This window comes from Neopsephotus bourkii, unplaced genomic scaffold, assembly GCF_033783945.1.
Source record: "Neopsephotus bourkii isolate Nb327-2 ecotype Australia unplaced genomic scaffold, CSIRO-AGI_Nbou_v1 NB_1036, whole genome shotgun sequence".
NCBI lineage: Eukaryota > Metazoa > Chordata > Aves > Psittaciformes > Psittacidae > Neopsephotus > Neopsephotus bourkii.
In genome coordinates this window covers 4,248,859-4,271,250 of record NW_026901525.1, presented here as the reverse complement: position 1 = coordinate 4,271,250, position 22,392 = coordinate 4,248,859, and the positions used below count along the sequence as shown (strand labels likewise).

General features: G+C 63.5%; 1 protein-coding gene across 5 annotated transcripts; it reads left to right on the top strand.

The window, feature by feature from the left end:
• The first annotated feature begins 3,327 nt into the window (after positions 1-3,327).
• On the top strand, positions 3,328-22,239 carry ADGRB2 (adhesion G protein-coupled receptor B2). 5 transcript variants are annotated; one of them, XM_061360827.1, is made up of 31 exons: positions 3,328-4,200; positions 7,580-7,663; positions 8,491-8,655; positions 9,657-9,821; positions 10,835-10,999; positions 11,958-12,122; positions 12,197-12,298; positions 12,402-12,508; positions 12,848-13,042; positions 13,126-13,194; positions 13,276-13,384; positions 13,460-13,606; positions 14,125-14,200; positions 14,270-14,372; positions 14,578-14,621; positions 15,403-15,529; positions 16,046-16,149; positions 16,413-16,515; positions 16,781-16,931; positions 17,163-17,232; positions 17,363-17,429; positions 17,542-17,627; positions 18,290-18,388; positions 19,129-19,300; positions 19,377-19,472; positions 19,793-19,832; positions 19,936-20,579; positions 20,881-20,916; positions 21,198-21,302; positions 21,431-21,484; positions 21,614-22,239. In XM_061360827.1, the coding sequence occupies exons 1-31, from the start codon at positions 3,369-3,371 to the stop codon at positions 21,806-21,808; spliced, it is 4,677 nt and encodes a 1,558-aa protein (XP_061216811.1). In that variant the 5' UTR covers positions 3,328-3,368; the 3' UTR covers positions 21,809-22,239. The 5 variants fall into 5 exon arrangements, with proteins under 5 accessions (XP_061216811.1, XP_061216806.1, XP_061216810.1 ...); XM_061360822.1 differs by lacking the exon at positions 3,328-4,200 and having other exon boundaries at positions 7,483-7,663; positions 11,961-12,122; XM_061360826.1 differs by lacking the exons at positions 3,328-4,200; positions 10,835-10,999 and having other exon boundaries at positions 7,483-7,663; positions 11,961-12,122.
• The last annotated feature ends 153 nt before the right edge of the window (positions 22,240-22,392 follow it).

Here is a 22,392-nt window from a genome sequence, read left to right as displayed (position 1 = left end):
GCTGTGTGTGGATGGAGCCCACGTGTGATCACACGTGTGCGTGCACACGCCTTGCAGGAGGATGGGGTTTGGTGGGTGAGGGGAGGGATGTGGTGGGGTTTCTCTGGCGATGCTCACAGTGGTTGTTACTCAGTAGAGCTGCGGTGCTGGTGTCGGTGCTGGATGGGGTTTGGAGCTGGGGGTCAGTGTGGAGGCAGCCTTGAGCTTCCCAGATGCCTTTGAAGCACTCATGAAGATCCTGGTAATTGGGGGTTGAGGACAGTACCGGCGGGAAGAGCTTGTTCTGGTGCTTGCTCCTTGGCATCACTGCTGGGCAGACAGGGATGGAGTCGGTTTCATGGCCCGTTCCTCCCCAGATGCTGTAGCCTGTCAGCAAGAAATGAGGCTTTTCCAGCCATAGCTCAAGACACAGGATTGCCCAGCCCTTCCTTGCCTCGTGCCTTTGGCCCGAGCCATCTTTGTGTAAGGAATTCTCATGGATCGTTTATTTTCTACAGCCTATTGAAAGAACACTGTTGAGCTAAAAACCGTGTCTCTCAAAACCCAAATCCCTTTTACATTGCTATTAATCGTTTCTCAGATTATTAATGCTAGCGGGGTTTAGTGCTGCCTGTTTATCACTTTGGGGTTGGTTGGTTGTTCCTGGCTGGTCCTGGTTGGAGAAGGGTGGCTGCAGGTGGGTGGAAGCATGATGGTCAGGAGCTGACCCCCTTTGTGCCAGGAGGATGGAGCTGGATCAGATCCTTGCCAAAATTGTCATTCAGGAAAAGCACCTTCAGGGAAACAACCTGTTTGTGAAGCATGATGTAGAGCAGTGCCTCCTCCTGCCATGCCGTGGTGAGGGAGACATGAGCCCTGCTCGGATTCAGCTCTGTACCGGAGCCAGGAGGGATGCGATGGCATTGATGGAGCGGGACCGTGTTCTGATGCCTGGGAACAGGGAGTCTGGGATGTCACTTCCACACAGCTGCTTCCCAGCTCTTGTGATGACTCTTTAAAAGCTTTAATTAACATCCCACCCCCTTCCCGCACCAGGGTGGGGAGTAAAGGCAAATGGAAGGTGCTGGAGCAGGTGCCTGCAGCACACGAGTGTGCCAGGCTGTGCCAGCCCTGCTTCAGTGCCATCACGATCCCAGCAGAGCAGTACCCGCTCCCGCAGCAGCCCAGCGAGGTGGTGGGATGCAGTGGGTCCTGGGGGCAGTCAGCATCCCGCATCCCACCATGGGCAGGCTTTGCCAGTGGTGCTGGGTTGCAGTCACTGTTGATGGGTGGGTTATGCCCATGCATGGACCAAGGCTGTTTGGGAGGCAGAGGGGTGACGGGCTGTGGTGCCCTGGCATCCCGTGGGGCTGGGCTCACCCTTGCTGGACCACACGATGGTGACACTGCAGCATGCAGGATCCTCACAGTGGTGCCAGGTCAGGGGTGCCGGTAACCCCATTTGGGTGACTTTGGTGCCCCAGATGTTAAATATCTGTTAACATCTTGCAGCTCAGCAGCTCACCCAGCTTGCAGCTCTGTGGAATGTTTTCACTGCAGCAGCAACAAGCGCTGCAGGGAGCGGGGCTGGTGCTGAGCGAGCTGGAGCAGATCTGAGCTGCTCTTCACAAGCCATGGCCTTCGGTAGCGGCACTGGTGCAGTGCCGGGCTCCTGGACAGCCGCAGCCCTGGCGGGGTTTTGGGGTGGGAGGAGGCTCCCCACGGTCCAGAGCAACCAGGGTTTAAAGCGTGGGGAGCCCGGGGTGCTGGGGCAGTGCTCTGCTTGGCCTTGCCCATCCCCAATGAGCTTTCCAGCAGGCTGGGCACCGGCGGCAGGGAGGGATGAGCGGATGGCGGTGCTGGAGCATCCCTCCTCGCTGCTCCCGGGCGAGGGAAGCAAACACCATCTTGTGTCCCTGCCAGGCTGCGGGAGCCCCAGGAGCTCGCTGCAGAGCGGCAGCGTGTCCCTGCCTGACCTCCTCCTCCTCTGCCTCCTCCTCTTCCCCCTCCTCCTCTTCCCATCCTCGGCTCCTGGAGCAATGGAGGGCTGTGACTCTCCAGGGCATCCCAGGTCCTTGCTGCGAGCTTGAGGAGCATCAGTGGGGGGTCCCCATGGGGCTCCCCTCTCTGGCTGCCCCTTGGCTCCCTGCTGCAGCTGCCATCAGTGAGGGGTTTCCTGGTGAATCCCCTGGAGTCTCTCAGTGTTGGATGTGGCTGCAGCACAGGACAAGGGCTTTTCTTTTGCCCCGGATCCCCCTGCTTACATCAGGGTGGTTCCGCCTGGATCCTGCCGCAGGAGTGGCTGCTCCCCCTGGCTCCATCCCAGCCCCTTTCTCCCCAGGCCTGTGTCCCACTGGCAGGGGCCGGCTGCCGGCACGGATCCCCACGCTGCCAGGGCAGCGGGAGCCAGCGCCAGCCTGTTGCATGAGAGCAGAGTTATTTTTAGCTGTAATGTGCCTGTGGTGGCTTCGGCGCAGGCTCTGCTGAGGCTCAGGCTCCCTCCCCACTGAGCACGGGGGATGCCCTGGTACCGGCGTCTCAGCCAGCGGTGATTTGGGAGCAGGAGATGGAGAAGAGGATCCCTGTGTCCTGGCGAGCGCTCAGCATTCCCCATATATGGCTGGGATAGAGGGGAGCAGGGACCTCAGTGAGCCTGGAAATCAGCCTCTGGAATAGCATCCATCCCCTGCGGCCATTCTGAGCGTCCCCAGGGCTGTCCCAGCAGCAGACTGGCGCGGCAGAGCACTGCCGATGCACACGGTGGCCTCGGCCTCTGTAGAGCCGTGCTCCGGTCCTGTTTAATAGGGCCGCTGCATGCATTATTTTATTAATGAGTTATTAAAAAGCCATCCTCGGCGATGCTGCTGCGTACCCGGCGTGGTGTCCAGGAAACACGTTCTTTAACTACTGATAGCCCTGTGCCAGGGTCTCAAAGGCACTGGGGGGACAATGCGCTGCTGGGGTGCCTGTGTACCCCCAGCACAGCACCCTGGCCTCCTCTGTGAGCCTCTGGCATGTCCTCGCAGTGCTCTAGGGCACCAGCAATAGCTACAAGGCTTTTTATAGCCCCGTCTGGGTAGAAGCTTCTTGGTGGCTCCTTGCCCTGGTTGTGCCTGGCTGGCTCCTGAGGGCAGGGGGGTCACTGCCATGGGGGTCCCTCCGTATGGGGTGGGAGCTGGGTCTCTGTCTGGTGTTTTTTGGGTGACATTCCCTGTGCTGCTTGCTCCCCACCCCAGGGGCTGCCTTGGAGCAGCCCAGGAGACAGAGCAGGGGTTCCCGATGGCTGTCCCCTGCCTGCAAGGTGTCAGGTGGGGACATGGGCCACACCACTGACCCCCTGGACCAGCTCCTTGCTTGGACCCACAGCGGGTGCCTCCTGGGAAGCATCCATGTGTCTGCCTATCCGTCTGTCTCTCCTGCAGGGCAAATGCCATAGGATGACCGCTGCTGGTCCCCTCTTACTGGCTGTGATATCGACTCTCCTGTGGCTCACGCGGGGCTTCGACCCCGCTCCCAGCGCCTGCTCTGCCCTGGCCTCCGGCGTCCTCTACGGCTCCTTCTCCCTCAAGGACCTCTTCCCAACCATCGCCTCCGGCTGCTCCTGGACCTTGGAGAACCCCGACCCCACCAAATACTCGCTCTACCTCCGCTTCAACCGGGAGGAGCAGGTCTGCACCCACTTCTCGCCCATGGTGCTGCCACTCGACCATTACCTGGCCAACTACACCTGCGACCCCCGCAGCGAGGCCGCCAGCCCCCCGCCTGCCACCCGGCGCCCCGAGGAGGAGCAGGAGCAGGAGCAGGAGCAGGAGGAAGCGGAGCTGGAGCTGTGCGAGGGCGCGGGGCCCTTCACCTTCCTGCACTTCGACAAGAACTTCGTGCAGCTCTGCCTGGCGGCCGAGCCCGAGGCTGCCCCGCGCCTCCTGGCCCCGCAGGCGCTGGAGTTCCGCTTCGTGGAGGTGCTGCTCATCAACAACAACAACTCCAGCCAGTTCACCTGCAGCGTGCTCTGCCGCTGGCTGGAGGAGTGCCTGCAGGCGCCCGGCGCCCGCCGCTGCGGGTTCACGCACGTCGGCTGCAGCTGCCAGGCCGAGCCCCCGGCCGCACCGCGCCACAACGGCACCCGGCACGGCCCCCGCGCCCCAGCCGCGCCGTCCGCCACCGCCTGCTGCCCCACGGACCTGCGCTCCGGCGATGCCGACGGCCTCGACCGGCCCGATGGTGAGCGCGGGGGGGGGCACCCCGGCTCTGGCCCTGCCTCCGGGGGGGTGCCATGGATGGGGCCTGCCGGGGAAGGAGGGTGCAAAGCGGGGGCCGTGCATGGAGCGGGGAGGCTGTGCCGCGGATCGATGCTGCTCGTGCGTGTTCGTTGGGGCCCTGGGGTACAAATCGGGTGCTGTGCGTGGAGCGGGGAGGCTGTGCAATGGATGAATCCTGCCCGTGCGCACTCCCCATGGGAAGAGGGTGCCAGTCAGGTGCTGTGTGTGGAGAAGGGAAGCCATGCAATGGATGAACCCTGCCTGTGCGCACTCCCCATGGGAAGAGGGTGCCAGTCAGGTGCTGTGTGTGGAGAAGGGAAGCCATGCAATGGATGAATCCTGCCCACGCGCGCTCTCAGGGCAGTGGGGTGCTATGGCCAGGCTCGATGGAGCTGCCCCTTGCTCTGCCCTCATTGTGGTCCGGCTGGCACTGTGAGCACCGCTCCGTGCCATGCCAGCCCCGGCTGTTTGCCACGGCTGCTGTGGCACAGCCAGCACGGCACAGGGCTGCTGCTCGCCGCGCTGCTCGCCCGGGGCAGGAGCCCTTTCACTCTGCATTGGTGGAGACGTGGAAAACAATTTGCAGGTAAAATGACCCTTTCCAGTGGCAAATTACCCTTGACTGCTGCAGCCCGGGCGCTTGTTATTCCAGGCAGGAAGTCGCGGCAGAGCGCGGCCGGGCTATTAACCAGCCGGAATGAAGCCATTTGCTTGTTACGGAACCTCAAGTGAAGATAAAGCAGCCGTGCTCTCCTGGGCACTGGGGTTGGACTGCTTGTAACAGAGGCCTGTCTCGTCCAAGTGCTCCCTTCATCCGTGGAGCATCTCTGCTGAGGCAATGCAGGGGGGTTTGGGGCACATCTGGCCAGATGTTGTTCCCACTCTGCCAGTGCTTGGTGATGCACAGGGAGGAGTGATGCCCAGCTGTGCTGCGTAGGGTCTTTATCCAGCAGCTTACGCAGTAGTGATGGGCTGTGGGTGTATATATAATTTCATTGGGATTTAGCGTTTATTTCAGGAGCTAAATGTCATTACGGGCAGATCCCCTGACTAAATCCCTGGTCCGTTACAGCTGCAGGGTTACAAATCGCCTCATCCCAAGGGGAGCTGCTTGAGCTGGTTTTATTTATTCTGTTTCTTACTTTTTCCCCCTTTAAATGCAACTCCACGTGCATGATTAAGAGCTCAGTGTTGGGTCCAGGTGCCATTCCCAAAGTCAGGGGTCTGACACCTTTTGTGGGTGCTGTGGGCTTCAGGATGCCCCATTCCTGTCCTTCTCAAGGGGTTCTGCACCTCTCCACAGGTGGTTTGGTGGGGTTAGCAATGCCAAGCACAGCTCAGAGAGGGGATGCTGGGCTGGGTGATGGAGAGCAGGGTCGCTGCAGACCTGGCGCGCTTGGGCACTGAGCTGCTTGCCACCTCCCTGCAGGCTGGCACAGCAACCTCTGATGGTGAGAGCATGAACTCCCCGCTCCTTCCCCACACCGCATTCGGCGTTCCATTAAAACCTGGGGGTACAGTGCTCCTGCAGCACCGGAGCCGCAAGGGTAGCGCGCTGCCTTGGCCACCCCCTGTGCCACGCTGCTGCCAGCCGGTGCAGCCCCTGCGCCGGGGTTTAGCCTGCACGGCCACACGGGGCATGGGGCCGGAGCACAGAGCACCCTTCATGGTGGCGGGGGGGGTCTCAGGCTCCCCCCGGTGCCCCATGGCGTGGAGAATGGTCGCCTTTCAGGGGGGTGGTGGCAGCGGGGCTGAATGGTGCCTGTGAGCGGAGCCTTGGCGGGCGCCCAGCGCTGATCTCACCGGCTTCTCCTCCTCTCAGCGCCGCAGCCGCGCAGCGACGTGGGGCTGGCGCTCACCCAGCCGCTCCTCAGCCCCCCCTGCCAGCAATGGCCCCCTCTGTGCACCGGGTGTCCCATGGGCATAGGGAGATGATGGAGCTGGGGAGCCCTGTTGCAAGCACAGCGCTGGGTCTCTGGGGGCAGAAAGCGTGGACGGGCGTGGGGATGAGGTTGAGGCTTTGTGGGGTAGCATTGGGCCCTTGCAGCCATGCATTAGGGATAGGCCCCCACAGAGCACACAGTGCTGAGTGGTTCCTGCACTGCCCCAAACCCATCACCCTTCAGAAACCAATCCCCAGGGAGGTGATGCAGGATGGGACTGTGGCTTGTGGGGACACAGCTGGTCATGGGGGACACCCTGATGTCCCCAGGAGAACAGCCCTGCCCTTGCAGCCCAGGCACCATGCCATGGGGGGGGCACTGGGGACCCCCATGGCAGATGTGGGTGCTGGGGGCGGCCGCAGCCACCCCTCAACGACAGCCATGGATTTAGTGCTCTCTGAAGGAAATTGAATTTGGTGCCTCTGTTGAACACAGCCCGGGAGAGCTCCCTCGTATATCCTTGGGATTTATGGGTTTCCCGGGCACTCGCCGTGATGTGCATAATCCTGCTCACGGGGGAGAGCAGCCCTATGGGGACTGCCTGCACATGGAGCAGCATGCACAGGGGGAAAGGAGCTGGAGGTGACAGCGAAGGGCCCATGCAGGGGTTATGGTGCTTGAAGGCAAATGTCAGTGTATTTGGGTCTGGTCAATGCTCTAATAGGTGTCAGTGCAGGCAGCGCTCCCTGCCTGGGGCTGGGATCACCAATGTGTGTTACAACAGGAGCTGCAGCGTGCCCAAAGCATGGCTGGGGGCTCCCCTGCCCATGGGTGTCCCCATGTCACTGCCCATCCATCCCGGGGGACATCGCAGCGCTGAGCTGGGTGAGGTGGCTCTGCCATCCCTGGCTCTGTCCTGGCTGTCACTGCAGCGGTGTGCCCCTGGGGGACACATCCATGGTGCCTGGGGGACCCCCTGCTGCTTCCTGTGGTCCACAGGAGCTCCCCAGTGTCCTGTGCCCAGGGACAAGGGCCCCTGCTGCAGGGCAGGGGGTGGCCGGGGCCGGAGCCCTCCACGTGCCGGTTAATTTCACGCCAAGTGCTCTTGATGGATCAGGTGTTATTTTTGGTGAGCCGAGCCATAAATTGGTGCCACCTCCCTGCAGCAAGCTGTGCGGAGGGGATGGGAGAGCACCTCTGCCCAGCACAGCGGGGACGCAGCACCCCAGGCCATGCTGCTGCAGCCCCTGTGATGGGGGACGATGTGTCTGGGGGAGCTGTGACACATTTTGGCGGGTCTATGAGTGTGCTCACCCAGGCTCAACCGTCTCCTACCCTTGGGGATGCCACACGGTGCATTCCTGTATCCCTCTGCAATGTCCCTCTACCCACCGTGGCCTGTCCCCATCCTCATCTCCATCCCCTGCCTGATCTCACAGGAACACTTCTCTCTTCCAGGCAATGCAGTCGAGGAGAACCAGAAGGTGAAAACCCAGTGGCCACGGTCAGCAGATGAGCCGGGTGTCTACATGGCCCAGACAGGTACCAGCGCGGCCCCAGCACAGGACACTGGTGGCACGGGGCTTGGTAGCCAGTGGTGATGGAGGTGGAGCGATTCCCTTTGCTTCCTGCCCATGGAGTGGTGTGATTTGCTCCATTTATATGGTTTTCCTTTACACCTTCCTCTGAGGCTTGTAAAGCAAAGGACAAAAATCCATTATTAATTGTTTCGTTCAAATGTATTTATTTGGCAAATCCATCGGGGTCACCTGAGTGTGCTGCCCCCCCCCCCCCCGCCACCCTGATTTATGGTCAGAGGGCTCGGAGGTGAGCACAAGATGGATGCTCCAGCGCTCCGAGGGCTGTGCTCCATGTGCCTGGCATGCAGATATCCTCCTGGCCACACTCAGGTGCTCAAAGGGGTCCTGCCCCCCTGGGCTCCATGTGGGGTGACCCCAGTGGTGACCCGGTCCAGCCCCAGGGTGCCTGTGTGACACAGAGCATTGTCACCTCCATGGGAGCCCTGCATCCTGCCTGTCTCCAGGACAAATTATCCCCTTCAGAGCCCTCCTCTGTGTATTCCTTTTTAATTTAAACTGATGGCCTTTTCTTCTGGCCTGTCCAATAGCTTCAGAGGCACCATCAAGCTTAATAAGAGCCAGGTGGTTGTAAATGTCAGCGCTGTGCCTGGGTGGGGAGAGGGAACTGCACCCGGCTGCCCTGGTTTGGGGCTTTGGGTTGGAGCTGGAGGAGCTTTAAGGTCCCTTTGACCCAAACTGTTCCATTATTCTGTGATCCCATGGCCCTCCACGGCCCCGCAGGCAGTCTCCATCTCTCAGGCTCCGTCTCTCTCTCCCTGTTTCCCACAGGGGATCCGGCAGCTGAGGAATGGTCCCAATGGAGCGTCTGCTCCCTGACGTGCGGGCAGGGCTCCCAGGTACGGACACGCTCCTGCGTCTCCTCGCCCTATGGGACGCTGTGCAGTGGGCTCCTCCGGGAGACACGGACCTGCAATAACACAGCCACGTGCCCAGGTACGGGGGGCACGGGGGACCCAGGGGGTGCCCAGCGCTGGCTGGGGACAATGGGGGTGTCACTGGGGGTGCTGGGATGGGTGAGGAGGGTGTCTCTGCACGGCAGCACTGTCGTGGAAGCAGGCGCTGCCCATCCCGTGCTGGGCTGCTCCCAGACATCTGCCCATCGTCTCGCCTTCCCAGCTGTCCCAGCTCTTGGGAATCCAATGGGGAGCAAGCAAGCTTGGAATGGGTGCCGCCGTGCCGGGGCATCCTGGGAAACTCGGGGAGTCTGTGCTTTGTGCTGGAGGAGAAAGCCAGGGCTGGAGCCTGCGCCGGGGACTCTGGGTGGTGTTGGGGTCCCCAGCCATGTAGGGCAGAAGGGGGATGAGCTGCTTGGTGCATTGAGGCAGGTTGTAGGCAAGGAGCAGGCAGGATGCTTGGGGGCTCACTGGACCATGTACTGGTCTGTCTGTCCATGATGGTGTCTGTGTCTTGTGTGGGACGCTGGCAGTGTGGGATGTCCTGTCTGAGCCTAGGATGTTCTGGGGACTTTGCACCCCCAAAACACGTTCCCTTCCATACGGGGGAGCACAGCCCTGTCCTGGCATTCCAGGGGGGTCACAGCTCATGCGGGAGCATCCTTTAGGATGTGTATGTGCCATGTGGGTCCCCGCTCCCTGAATCACCCATGGGTGCTACATGTGAGGAGCCATGCGTGGTGCGGCGCCGTGGGCTGGGGGGTCCGTGCTGTGCGTGGATGTGGGGATTCATGTGCGCCGGGGCCAGGACATGAATGGGAGGCTGGAGCAGGGCAGGGGGCGGCAGCGGCAGCGCTGCCTGCTTGGGGCCCTCAGGGTTCAGGCTCAGGCGTGAGGATGGGCAGGAGGTGCCAGTGGAACCGTGCCAGGCTCCTCCATGGAGCACAAGGGGTCTGCCCTGGGCAGGACCGCAGTGGCAGGAGGAGGCGTTGGGCGCCGCGGGGCCGGGGGCTGCGGCGATGGCTCTGTGCTGTGTTGCAGTTCACGGCGCATGGGAGGAGTGGTCCCCGTGGAGCCTGTGCTCGGTGACCTGCGGGCGAGGGGCCAGGACCAGGACGCGGCGGTGCGTGGCCCCGCGGCGCGGAGGGAAAGCCTGCGAGGGCCCCGAGCTGCAGGCCAAGCCCTGCAATATCGCGAGCTGCCAGGGTCAGTACCTCCTCCCCCTGCTCCTCCTTCCCCTGGGAATGCCAGGACACAGCTCCCGGCACGGGGCTGCGGCGCTGCGAGGGACCGGTGGCACCGCCACGGAGAGCGGGGCCAGCCCGTGGGCACAGGGGTGCTGTGATATGGGCGCACCCTCGGGTCCCTGCTGGAAACCTGGCTGCAGATCCAGCTCTGTCGGCCGTGCCAAGGCACTTGAGGCCCTGCTGCAGGCAGGCAGGACCAGCGTGGGGACCATGGAGGAGCTGGCTCCTTCCCTGCCCATTGCTGCTCCATTGATGCTTGCTCCATCCCTGCCCTGTGGCAGGCGCAGCGCTGGCACCGGTGCGACAATGGGGACATGGTGGGCAGGCGGCCAGAGGTGGCAAAGGGGGTCAGTTTGCAGGTCTGTCTGTGTGCGGTGTGACATCTTCATCCCTTCCTTCTGTGTGCCAGGAGAGGCTGTGGTGGTGGCCGTGGGGTTTCTGTTGTGATGGACAGAGATGATGCTGTGTCAGGCATGGACCCCACACGTGGTGTGGAGATGCAGGTGGCCGGCTGGGAGCCGGAGAGAGGTCAGGAGCTATGGGGTGCATGGGGTGCACCCCATGTGCAGCAGCTCCACCGGAGACCTGCCACTATGGCACGTGGAGATGCTGCTGGAGTGATGGAAGCTCACAGCAGCTCCTTCCCTGCCTGCAACCGGTTTGGTGGAGAGTGATGCCGGGACTGCTGGTGTTGGTGGTCGGTGATGGCAGGGTCCATGGAGTGCGGCCATGCAGCAGAGCTGGGTGCTGCAGTGCTGCAGGAGCAGCACTCAGGATGCTGAGGGGGCCAGTTCTGGTGACGGTCCCTGTCCAGGGCAGGATCCTGCGCTGGCTGCTGGGGGCAGCACGGGAGGAGCCGGCCCGTCCGTAGGTTGGACCCGTTGCACAGAGAGCCCGGTGTGGGTCACGGGGAGCCGTGGCCGAGAGGCCACCGGCCGGTGGGGGCTGACGCCGCTCTCCTTGTCCCCGCAGTGGAAGGGCAGTGGCTGGAGTGGGGCGCCTGGAGCCGCTGCTCCGTCACCTGCGCCAACGGCACGCAGCAGCGGACGCGCAAGTGCAGCGTCTCGGCACACGGCTGGGCCGAGTGCCGCGGGGCACACGCCGACGCACGGGAGTGCTCCAACCCCACCTGTCCCAGTAAGGCCCCGCGCGGTGGAGGGAGCGGGAGGGGAGGCCACACGTGCCAATGGCACGGCACATCAGTGCACGGCACATCAGTGCACGGCACATCGGTGCACGGCACATCGGTGCACAGCACATCAGTGCACGGCACATCGGTGCACTGCACATCGGTGCACGGCACATCAGTGCACTGCACATTGGTGCACACCACGTCAGAGTGCAGCACATCAGTGCACATCACGTCAGAGCACACCACTTCACTGCACACCACATCACTGCACACCACTTCATTGCACACCATGTCAGTGCACATGGTCCAGCCTTTCATCTGCTGCGGTGTCACCACTGGTGACATGAGGATGCAGATTTGGGCGTAGGGGAGCAGGAGCCAAAGGGTGATGCCAGAGATCAGCAGCCACCCTCCCTCGTACCGGCTGAACCCACTGGGCACGGAGGCAGGGATTCACCCTGTGCCCTCGCCCCTGTGTCATGCTGGGGGCACCCGTTGGTGCTAGGTGGCTCCAGGTCCTGGCGTGCTTTGGGTGTGCAAACACGTTCGAGCTCTCGTGTGCGCACACGGGGCTGGCTCTGGGGATGGAGGGACAGCAGGCAGGGGATAGGCAGGCCAAAGGATGGATCCTGTTCTCATCATGTCCTTCAACCTCATCTTCATCTTGTCCTTTGAGCCCTTGGCATTGGTTGCAGGCGCGGAGAGGGGTGGTTGCTGTGCCATGGTCACCACAGCAGCCGGAGCGGGGATTTGGCTCTGCCATGCACCCAGGGAGGCCCTTGGGCTGCTGGCACGGGTAGCGTCTACAGGAGATTTCAATCATTGATCCATGGATTTCATACCCAGAGGGGCTTCTGGTCCATGGCATGGGGGCAGCTGTAGCTGGTGCCCGCCCCGTCTCCATCCCTCTGGTGCCGCTTCCCATGCTGAGCCAGGTGCCCCATGGTGTGCCCATCCCCACAGCAGACAGCAAGTGGGGCCCCTGGAACCACTGGAGCCTCTGCTCCAAGACCTGCGACACGGGCTGGCAGCGACGCTTCCGCATGTGCGAAGGCACGGGCATGCAGGGCTACCCCTGCGAGGGCTCCGGCGAGGAGGTGAAGACCTGCAACGAGAAGAAGTGCCCAGGTAGGGATATCCCCACCCCAGTGCCCATCACCCTGCATCCAGCCTGCACCTGACCCCCTGTTCTCACCCCCCAGCCTACCATGAGATGTGCAAGGACGAGAGCGTGATGCTGATGACCTGGAAGAAAACAGCTGCAGGGGAGATCATCTACAACAAGTGTCCCCCCAATGCCACGGGTGAGGGGCGCAGGGCAGGCGGTGGCGGGTGGCACCAGGGGTCGTTGCCCACCCTCAGAGTGCCGGTTCCTGCGCCAGCTCCAAACCCGGTTGTCCCACACAGGGTCTGCCAGCCGCCGGTGCCTGCTGAGCCCCCACGGTGTTGCCTACTGGGGCGTCCCCAGCTTCGCCCGCTGCATCTCCCGCGAGTACCGATACTTGCATCTCTCAGTAGGTGCTCGCTCTGGCGTGGACCCTCCTTACCCTCCTCTCCCCTCCCCAGCACTGGGGGTCTGGCCCATCCCTGGGCAACCACATGGGGAAACTGAGGCAGGGGCCCCCAGACAGGGCTGGGAAACAGGACCCCATCCTAGAGCCAGAGATCCAGGCTGTGCTCCTGTGTCCTTTGGAAATCAGGATAGGAAGGACCCTCAGCACCCCGGTATCCTGCTGCTCCCCTAAGTAGTGCACTTAGCCCTGCAGCGTCCACCCTTCCTGGGCTCTGAGCATGGGGAGGGACTTGAGGGTGCTGGTGGCCAAGTGACACTGGTGTCGTCCCCCTTGTACAAGCTGCGGGAGCACCTGGCCAAGGGGCAGCGGGTGCTGGCAGGCGAGGGCATGTCGCAAGTGGTGCGGAGCTTGTTGGAGCTCATGGCCCGCAAGACCTACTACAGTGGGGACCTGCTGTTCTCCGTGGAGATCCTGCGCAACGTCACCGACACCTTCAAGAGGGCCACGTACATCCCGTCCTCTGAGGACGTGCAGGTAGCGGGGCTGGGGACGGCGAGGGACAGCCCTGGGAGGTGGTCGGTGCCCAGCCCCGGCCCCGCTGAGCCCTGGCCCCGCAGCGCTTCTTCCAGGTGGTGAGTTACATGGTGGATGCGGAGAACCGGGACAAGTGGGAGGATGCGCAGCAGGTCAGTGGAGCCGGGCACGGGCACGGGCACGGGTGGCTGGGGCACAGCTGGCACGTCCCCAGCACGGCCCCTCGCCCGCAGGTCTCGCCTGGCTCCGTGCACCTCATGAAGGTGGTGGAGGACTTCATCCATCTGGTGGGGGACGCGCTGAAGGCTTTCCAGAGCAACCTCATCGTCACCGACAACCTGGGTGAGCACTGGGGAGGGGGCACGGGGCTCCATGAGGGCACGGGGCTGTTTGCTGACAGCGGCTCTGCCCCTGCAGTGATCAGCATCCAGCGGGAGCCCGTCACCGCTGTCTCCAGCGACATCAACTTCCCAATGAAGGGGCGCCGGGGTATGAAGGATTGGGCCCGCAGCTCCGAGGACAAGCTCTTCATCCCTAGGGAGGTGCTCAGCCTCGCCTCTGCCGGTGAGCCAGCACACGGCACATGTGCTTGCATGTATGCGAGTGAGCGTGCATGTGAGAGAGCATGTCTGGTGCTCTGCACTTGTGCACATGTGCATGGGCACGCACGTGTGAGTGCACATCTGGGGCTCTGCCCGTGTGTACATGTGTATGAGCACACACATGTGAGTGCACATCTGGGGCTCTGCACGCACATGTGCATGCGTATGAGCATGCACATGAGTGCACATCTGGGGTCTACACACATGTGTGCATGGAGCGTGCACATTCACACACGTGTGAGCAAGCATGTCTGCGTGTGTGGGTGTATGTGCCCGTGAACACGTGCGGGCTGGCACGTCTGGGGCTGCATGTGTGTAGCGGCACACCTGGGAGTACACGCGTGTGCCCACGTGGGCTGTGCCCGTGTCAGGGAGGGGCTCCCCGTGTCTTCCCGCGTGCTGTCACGGGTGCCCCCGTGCGGGCTGAGCCCCCGCGTGTGCCGGGCTCACGGTGCCGCTCTCCCCGTGCCGCCCCTGCAGAAGCGGAGGACTCGTCCCACTTCGTCATCGGGGCCGTGCTGTTCCGCACGCTGGGGCTCATCCTGCCCGCGCCCAGGTGAGTGCTCTGCCCGCTGGGCCCGCGCCTGCCCCCGTCCCTGTGACAGCCCCTGCTGCCCCCCCGCAGGACCCCCCTGGCCGTCACCTCCAAGGTGCTCATGGTGACCGTGCGCCCTCCAACCAAGCCCGCTGAGCCCCTCGTGCTGGTGGAGCTGTCCCACATCATCAACGTGAGTGTCCCCAGCCCGGACCGTGGCACCCCCTGCTCCCAATGGGTCCCACCAGCCCCATCCCCAGGCGGAAGCCAGCAGCTCCTCTGTGGTGGGCATGTGCCAGTGCTGGGGGAGCCGGGCAGGTCCCCATGGACCAAATACCCTTCTGGGGGCGGGAGAAGGGCAGGGGGTGAAGTTCTGACCCCCCCCCCTCTGTCCACAGGGAACGTCCCACCCGCAGTGCGTCACCTGGGACTACTCAAGGACGTGAGTGGGGACAGGGGCACCGCTGGGTGATGGGTGCTGTGGGAGGGATGGGGACCGAGCTGGTCCCTCACTGGGGTGAACCGGGATGGCTGCACCACGGTGCCGATGCTGCCAGCCTGCCAGATGCGATTTGTGAGCACGGTGCCCGGCGCCGTGGCAGCAGCGAGGGAAAGTAGGGCATGGGGAGGGGGCCAGGCTCCTGTGGGGGCTCTGCACCCCGGGGCACTGGCTCCAGCGCAGCTCCAGTGCCGACAGGGAGGCGATGGGTTGTGGTGAGTGCGGCCGCTCTCAGCCTGGCCCTGGGTGGGTTGAGCTGCCCCACAGACCCAGTTCCCAGGTTCTCTGCCTTGCTGGGAGCCGTGGCTGCTCTCCCTGTGCCTGGCCACTGTCACCACGGGGTTAGGGTTAGGGTCTGGCTTTGGTGCAGCACATCTCTATTGTGAGCCATGGGGGCTCCTGCCCTGGTGCTGCCTCACCCCTATCCATCCCCACCACCCCTCCTCCTGGGCCTGTCCCCCCCTTCCTGCGGTGTCCCCCTCCACCCAGACCTGTTTGGGATGATTAAAAATGAAGCCTTCACATTGCACAGCTCCGTGAGGATCAGAACCAGGGTGGGCAGGGCAGCGAGGGGGGGATTAACCTGTTCCCTGGCAGTGACCCCTCCATCCACCACCCCCTAGGCAGGGCCAGCAACGGGTTAATTCTGGAGAGGCCAAGGGGCTGCGCCTGTGGTTGATCATTTCAGACTGCTCCCCCTCACTCTCCCTGTCCCATTAATCAGGGATGCTGGCTTGGGAAACTGGGACACGGAGAGCTGCCAAACCCTGGAGACCCTCCCGGCGCACACCAAGTGCCAGTGCCGCCAGCTCGCCACCTTCGCCGTCCTCGCCCAGCTGCCCAGAGACCTGGTAGGGGACTGGGATGAGCCTGCTGGGAACATGGGCTGTGGATGGGGGGCGATCCCTGGGCTGTGGGGCCTGGCCGAGGCGGGGTCCCAAAGGAGGATGGCGATAAGCAGGGTGCTGCCTGCAAGCATCCTAGTGGATGGGGTGGGCACTGGAGGGTAGGGGGGTGTCCTTCATCACCCATGGGAAGGACCCCAGCCCCCTGGCACCCCAAGGATGGGCTCATGTGGGGATGGGGCTGTTGTGGTCTATAGTGCTCCATGCAGAGCATTGCTGTGCGCCAGGAGGGCAGGGGCAGGCCTGGCCGCAGCATCCCCCCATCCCATTGCTATTCCACCTGCATCCCGCGTCGGCATGGAGATGGGCATGGGTCCCCGGGAAGCCGCCTTGGCTGCGATGCCACCACCCCCCCGGCAACTGAGGGTCCCCCACCAGGGGGGTGGAGGGGCCCAGTGGTGCACAGGGAGCAGCTATGGGGAGGCCAGGCTCAGCCATTCCCCGCTCCCTGTTCCACGCCAGGCCATGGACTCCTCGGGTACCCCATCCGTGCCGCTGATGATCGGCTGCGCTGTGTCCTGCATGGCCCTGCTGACACTGCTGGTGATCTACGCTGCCTTCTGGAGGTGACACAGGGACAGAGGGGAACCTGGGGGGCACATGGGGTGCAAGACCATGAGGGAAGGGGGTGACAAAAGGGGGGCACAGCATGAACAAAGGCTCAGCACCAATGTGATGAAATGCAGTGTGGTGGGAATGGAACAACCATAGCAGCAGCTGGGCTACCCGGTACTGCCCCTGGTGCAGGACAGCACCCGCAGTGTGCTGGGGACAGGGGACGAGTGTGGGACAGGCTGGTGCCCCGGCCCCACGCTGCTCCTACCCGCAGGTTCATCAAGTCGGAGCGCTCCATCATCCTGCTCAATTTCTGTGTGTCCATCCTGGCCTCCAACATCCTCATCCTCGTGGGGCAGTCCCAGATGCTCAGCAAGGTGGGTGCCAGCACCGTGCCTCCTTCATGGGGGTCCCTGGGTGGGCACAGGGGCTGCAGTGGGGTTCAAGCCCTCTTCTTCTGGCCGGTCTTCTCACCCCTGCTGGCTCCCAGCATCAGACTGGATTTGGATTAACTCAGTCTCAGGATTAAATCCTTTGTGCTCGTGGCTTTGACACAAACCTTGCCGGGGTTTGGGAATTTGAGCACCACGTGGCTGCGGTGATGCCGTGATGCCTCCCCTTGATGTACCCACATCCCCGCAGGGTGTGTGCACCATGACAGCCGCCTTCCTCCATTTCTTCTTCCTCTCGTCCTTCTGCTGGGTGCTGACGGAGGCCTGGCAGTCCTACCTGGCAGTGATCGGCCGGATCCGGACACGCCTGGTCAGGAAACGCTTCCTGTGCTTGGGATGGGGTAAGAGCATGGCAGGGTTGGTCCCAATGGGCAGAGGGGAGGCACCGCAGGGTTGTCAGGAGGGGAAACTGAGGCGCAGTGGAGGAGAGCAGACCCTGGTGACTTGGCTCCTCTCACCAGGCAGACCATGGGGAGCTGACAGAAAGGCCCCATCCCCATTCATGGGGGTGATGCTGGGGGGGTAACGGTGCTGCCACCAGCTGCAGCTCCAGCCTCATCTCCCCTCTTCAGGGTTGCCAGCCCTCGTGGTCGCAGTCTCTGTTGGCTTCACACGGACCAAAGGCTACGGGACAGCGAGCTAGTACGTGGGGGCAGAGGGACATAGGGCTGGGCATGGGACCGCTCCGGGCTGGCAGCAGCGCCGGGAGCAGGGGATGGGGACCCGGATGGTCCCATCTCCACCAGCCCCTGACACAGCGCGGTCCCTGCAGCTGCTGGCTCTCGCTGGAGGGCGGTTTGCTCTACGCCTTCGTGGGACCTGCTGCTGTCATCGTGCTGGTGAGCTGACCCCGAGCCTGGGACCCCCAAACCCCACCCCGGTGCGTGGTGGGTGCCAGCCCTGCCTCGCCGAGGGCTCCGTGCCCTAATCCCGGCGCCGCTCTCGCCCAAGGTGAACATGCTGGTGGGCATCATCGTGTTCAACAAGCTCATGTCCCGCGATGGCATTTCAGATAAGTCCAAAAAGCAGCGAGCTGGGTAAGTGCCCTGCGCCCGCGGGGCTGTCCCGGGGCTGCCGCGGTGCTCCCGGCCCTGCCGCAGGGCACGGCAAGGGGTGTCCGGCAGCAGCGTGCTGAGCACGGGGCACACTGCTCTCCATCAGCGGGTGGTGGGAGCCAAGCATGGGGCAGCCACAGCCCCTTGCTGCAGGCTGCTGGGGGGGGGGGAGGTCACCCCAGCACCTTCCCCTGGGGAAGGGGGAGCCGCACACTGCGGAGCCCATTCCCTGCTGCCAGCGGAGGGGGCTGAGCCCTGCTTGCCCCATCCCGCCACCGCTCATCATTAACAACTGCTGCTTCCCTCAACTAACCCGTCTCTTCTCTCTCTCTCTCTTTTTCTTCTCCCATTTGCTTTTTGCCTCTGTCCCTCCCTCCCTCTGTCCGTCCATCCATCCGTCTGTCCATCCATCCATCCCTCTGTCCGTCCATCCATCCCTCTGTCCGTCCATCCATCCGTCCATCCATCCATCCCTCTGTCCATCCATCCCTCCGTCCATCCATCCATCCATCCCTCCCTCTGTCCATCCCTCCCTCCCTCCCTCTGTCTGTCCACCCTGCTCTCCCATGGCCTTGCTCCCCTCACCTCCATCCCCGCGTGGCCCGGTCCTGGCCGCGGGGCCCCGGGGGATGGTGGGCTCATAGCTCCAAGCCCCCCCCCTGCGGCAACCTGCTGCTGAAATGCACCAAGTGCGGCGTGGTGTCCAGCGCGGCCATGACCTCCGCCACCGCCAGCAGTGCCATGTTAGTGCCCACCACGCGTCCCCTCCGCCCCCAGCACAGCCTTGCACCCGGGGGGGGGGACTCTGGGCATTGCTCTGGGTGGGGGACATGCTCTGGGTTGGGGGTCCCACGGGCAGGGTGAAGGCTGTGTGCTTGGGGCGGCCCCACCGTGGCCATCACGTCTGCATGGCATGGCTTCCCGCAGGTCACGTCATCGTGAGGGCTCAGCTTCTCTTCCCTGGGGCAGTTTGGGAGTGGGGAGGGAACAAGGGGACCCACGCCATGGGGCATGGGACAGTCCTGGCCTTGGGGTGTCTCTGGGACCCTCTCCCTGGCTGGGATGTGTCCAGAGGGCCAGGCTGTGACCACTGCACCCCAGTCAGTGGAGATCCCCAGCCCCAGGGGTTAGTTGCAATAGGAGCAGCCCCAAAATTCACTGTTCAAAAAGAAATAAACCCCATTTATGCTCTTCTTGTGGCTGTGGGTGGGTGATGGTGTCCCCATGTCCCCCCTCACACTGTGTGGGGACAGGGACGTGTGGCTGTGCCCTGCCTGGGCTGCTTGGCAATGCACCCCTCATCCTAAGGCAGGCCCCCAGCCAACACTTGGGGACACCACAGAAGAGGCGTCCGTGGGGGCTGGGGGGATGCTGGGGTTTGGTCAGCCCCATCCACATTGCGGGGCGAGGGGTGATGCTCGGGGCTGTTGTGAGGCAACCCCGGCGCAATGGGCTTACCCCAGCCCCTCTCTCCCTGCCCCAGGGCATCGCTGTGGAGCTCCTGCGTGGTCCTGCCTCTGCTGGCGCTGACCTGGATGTCGGCCGTGCTCGCCATGACCGACCGGCGCTCCATCCTCTTCCAGGTCCTCTTTGCCGTCTTCAACTCTGTCCAGGGCTTCGTCATCATCACCGTGCACGGGTTCCTGCGCCGAGAGGTGGGGTGGCCCCGGGGCTGCTGGGGCAGGGGGGACACCCCTGGCTGCGGGGCCATGACCGGCTCTGTCCCCACAGGTCCAGGATGTGGTGAAGTGTCAGATGGGGGGGTGCAGGAGCGAGGAGAATGAAAACTCGCCCGACTCCTGCAAGAACGGGCAGGTTCAGATCCTGGTGAGTGCAGCAGTGCCGGTGTGGGATGCAGTGGGCAGTGCTGTGGGATGCAGTGGGCAGTGGTGAGGGATGCAGCGGGCAGTGGTGTGGGATGCAGTGGGCAGTGTTGTGGGATGCAGCGGGCAGTGTTGTGGGATGTAGTGGGCAGTGGTGTGGGATGCAGTGGGCAGTGGCATGGGGTACTCACCCCACTGGGGCAGGGTCCCCTTTGCAAACTTCACTGCCCCCCATGCTGGCCAAGATGCATCCATTTCCCCATCTCTCTCCCCCTCTTTCTCTCTCCTCTGTCTCTCTCTTCCCCCGTTTATGTATTTTTATAGACAGACTTTGAAAAGGATGTTGACCTGGCGTGTCAGACAGGTGAGGTGTCCCCGGCCCCTGTGCTGGGGCTGCTGTCACCATGGGACAGGGACAGGCAGCGTGTGGACCCCTGGGCTGGCTCTGACCCCGCTCCCTCCCGCAGTGCTGTTCAAGGAGGTGAATACCTGCAACCCTGCTACCATCACGGGCACCTTATCCCGCATCTCCCTGGATGGGGATGAAGACCCCAAGCTCAACACCACCTCGGAGGGTGGCCTGGGCTTCTCCAGCCTGCCAGGAAACATCCCTCCCTCCAGCATCCTGGTCCAGGTCCCCAAGATGACACCCAACGTGGTGGCGGGCTTGGGCGAGCTGGGGGACCCCCCGGCGCAGCAGCTGGGTCTGGAGGCACCAGGCCCTGTGTACCTGTGCACGGAGAGCAGCCTGCGGCCGCTGGAGTACGGGTGGCTGCGGGCCCCCGAGCCCCCCCGCGAGAGTGACTACATGATGCTGCCGCGCCGCACCAGCAGCCTCAAGCGTTTCCCACGGGATGAGAGCACTGAGGAAGGGGTGCCCGGCGGGACGGGGCGCCCGGCAGCCGAGGGCGATGCCTACCCCGGCTTCGTCGCGGTGGATCACGTCAATGTGAACTTGAACCAGCCCTACGGCACCGTCAAAGCTCCCTACGGCCTCCAGTTCAAGCAGCATCCTACCGTGCGGCAGATCCTGGCCTCGGAGCTCTCGGAGCGCAGCCGCACCATGCCCCGCACCGTGCCCGGCTCTGCCATGAAAGTGGGGTCCCTGGAGGTGAGTGGGGGGAGGGTGAGGACACACACCCAGGGATGGGGTTTGGGTGAGGGTGTAGCATGCATTGCCCCCATGCTCCCTGCTCAGCATCCCACCCTCTGCATGGGGCAGCACGGTGGGTGGCTGCATGTCCCCACCTCATCCTGGAGCTCCATGTCCCCAGCTGGGCTCTGCCTCATGCGAGCGGCACAGCCTAGGGCTGGCATGAGCTTCCCCCTGCCACATCCTGGGCCTGCAAAGACCTTTCCCTTTTCTTCTCCATCTCCTCCCCCTGCTCCGGGCCCTGTGTGTCCCCTACCAGAGGAAGAGGTTGCGATACTCAGATCTGGACTTCGAGGTAAGCCCCGCCATGGGGCTGGGCAACATCCGGATTCTAACCCAGCTCATCCCTGGTTCCCTCTGCTCGATGTCAGCAAAGCATCAGCCGACCTCAGAGGGGTTTATACCAGGCAATAACGAGTGTTGGCTCCTGATTAAAACACCAAGAGGGAGCATTGCAGGGGGCTCTGGGTGCCCCAGCAGGCAGGAAGGGGTCAGGGGTGGGGATGGCAGTGGGGAGGATGTTCCAAGGGGCACAGGGCCATGCAGATGGCCACAGGCCCTGCTCTAACCCCGCAGAAGGTGATGCACACACGGAAGCGCCACTCCGAGCTTTACCATGAGCTCAACCAGAAGTTTCACACACTGGACCGGTACCGAGCGCCGGCTGCCGGCTCCTCCAAGGTGAGGTCCTGGGGACCCTGGTCTGCTCCTCTGCACCCCTCCTTCTCCTCCTGCATGCCCTGGGGCTGATGGGGAAATGGGGCATCCCTGAATGATGCTGGAGCTGAGCACGGTGGGTTTTTCCACAGCGAGAAAAGCGGTGGAGCGTCTCATCGGGTGGCGGGGAGAAGAGCATGGCCAATGTAAGTGCCTGGGCCCCAACCCACATGGGATGGAGCATGGTGGTGGTGGTTGTGCCCCTGGACAGGGTGGTGGTGCTGGGATGTTGCCATGCACCCGGCTGCTTACCGCAGCTCCCTCTTTGCTCACAGGATGCGGCCAGCCCCAAGGAGCAGCAGCTCCAGGCACCGGCAGCGCCACCGAAGCCCTGGAGCACATTCAAGGCGATGACACTGGGGTCCCTGCCCAGCGCCCAGTGGGACCGGCTGGAGCTGCGATGCACAGACTGGGGGGGCCCCTGCGCCGGCCTGGATGTGGCCGATGGTGACTTCCAGACCGAGGTGTGAGCCCCACACCCTCCACCACCGTCTTGGACCAGCCGAGATGCTGCGTTTGCTCCATCCTCCGCGGCGGCCAGGGGCCCCTTGCGTGGCCGGAGCCATTCCCATGGGACACACCGCGCTCCCCCCAGCTGCGGCCGCCTCCCGCCCGTCCTTTGCGTGGATTCTCCTCCTGCCACCCTCCGGATGCGGGTGCGGAGGGGACGCGTGCACCCCCCTGCCCATGCTCACCCCACCGCTCACGCCTGCACCCCCCGGGGCAGGTCCGGCCGTCGAGGCCGTCGGATCCTCATTTCTTTTGTACCGGGATGTTTCTTCACGCCGTGCACCGTGTGCACGCGAGCGGCCGCCCCCGGCGCCCCGTCCCAGCCCTCCCCTCATCCCCCCCACGGGGAAGGTGCTGTTGTTGTTGGAAATAAAAGTTCACTCTCTGTGGTGCCGTGGGGCCACGGCCTCGTGTCCAAGGCAGGGAAAGGGGGTGGCTGTCACCCGGTGGTGGCTGGTTCCCACACCCCCCCAGCCATCAGCATCCTGCCGAGCCCGTGCCCTTGCCTTGCAAATGAGTGTCTTATCGCAGGAGCCAGGAGCGC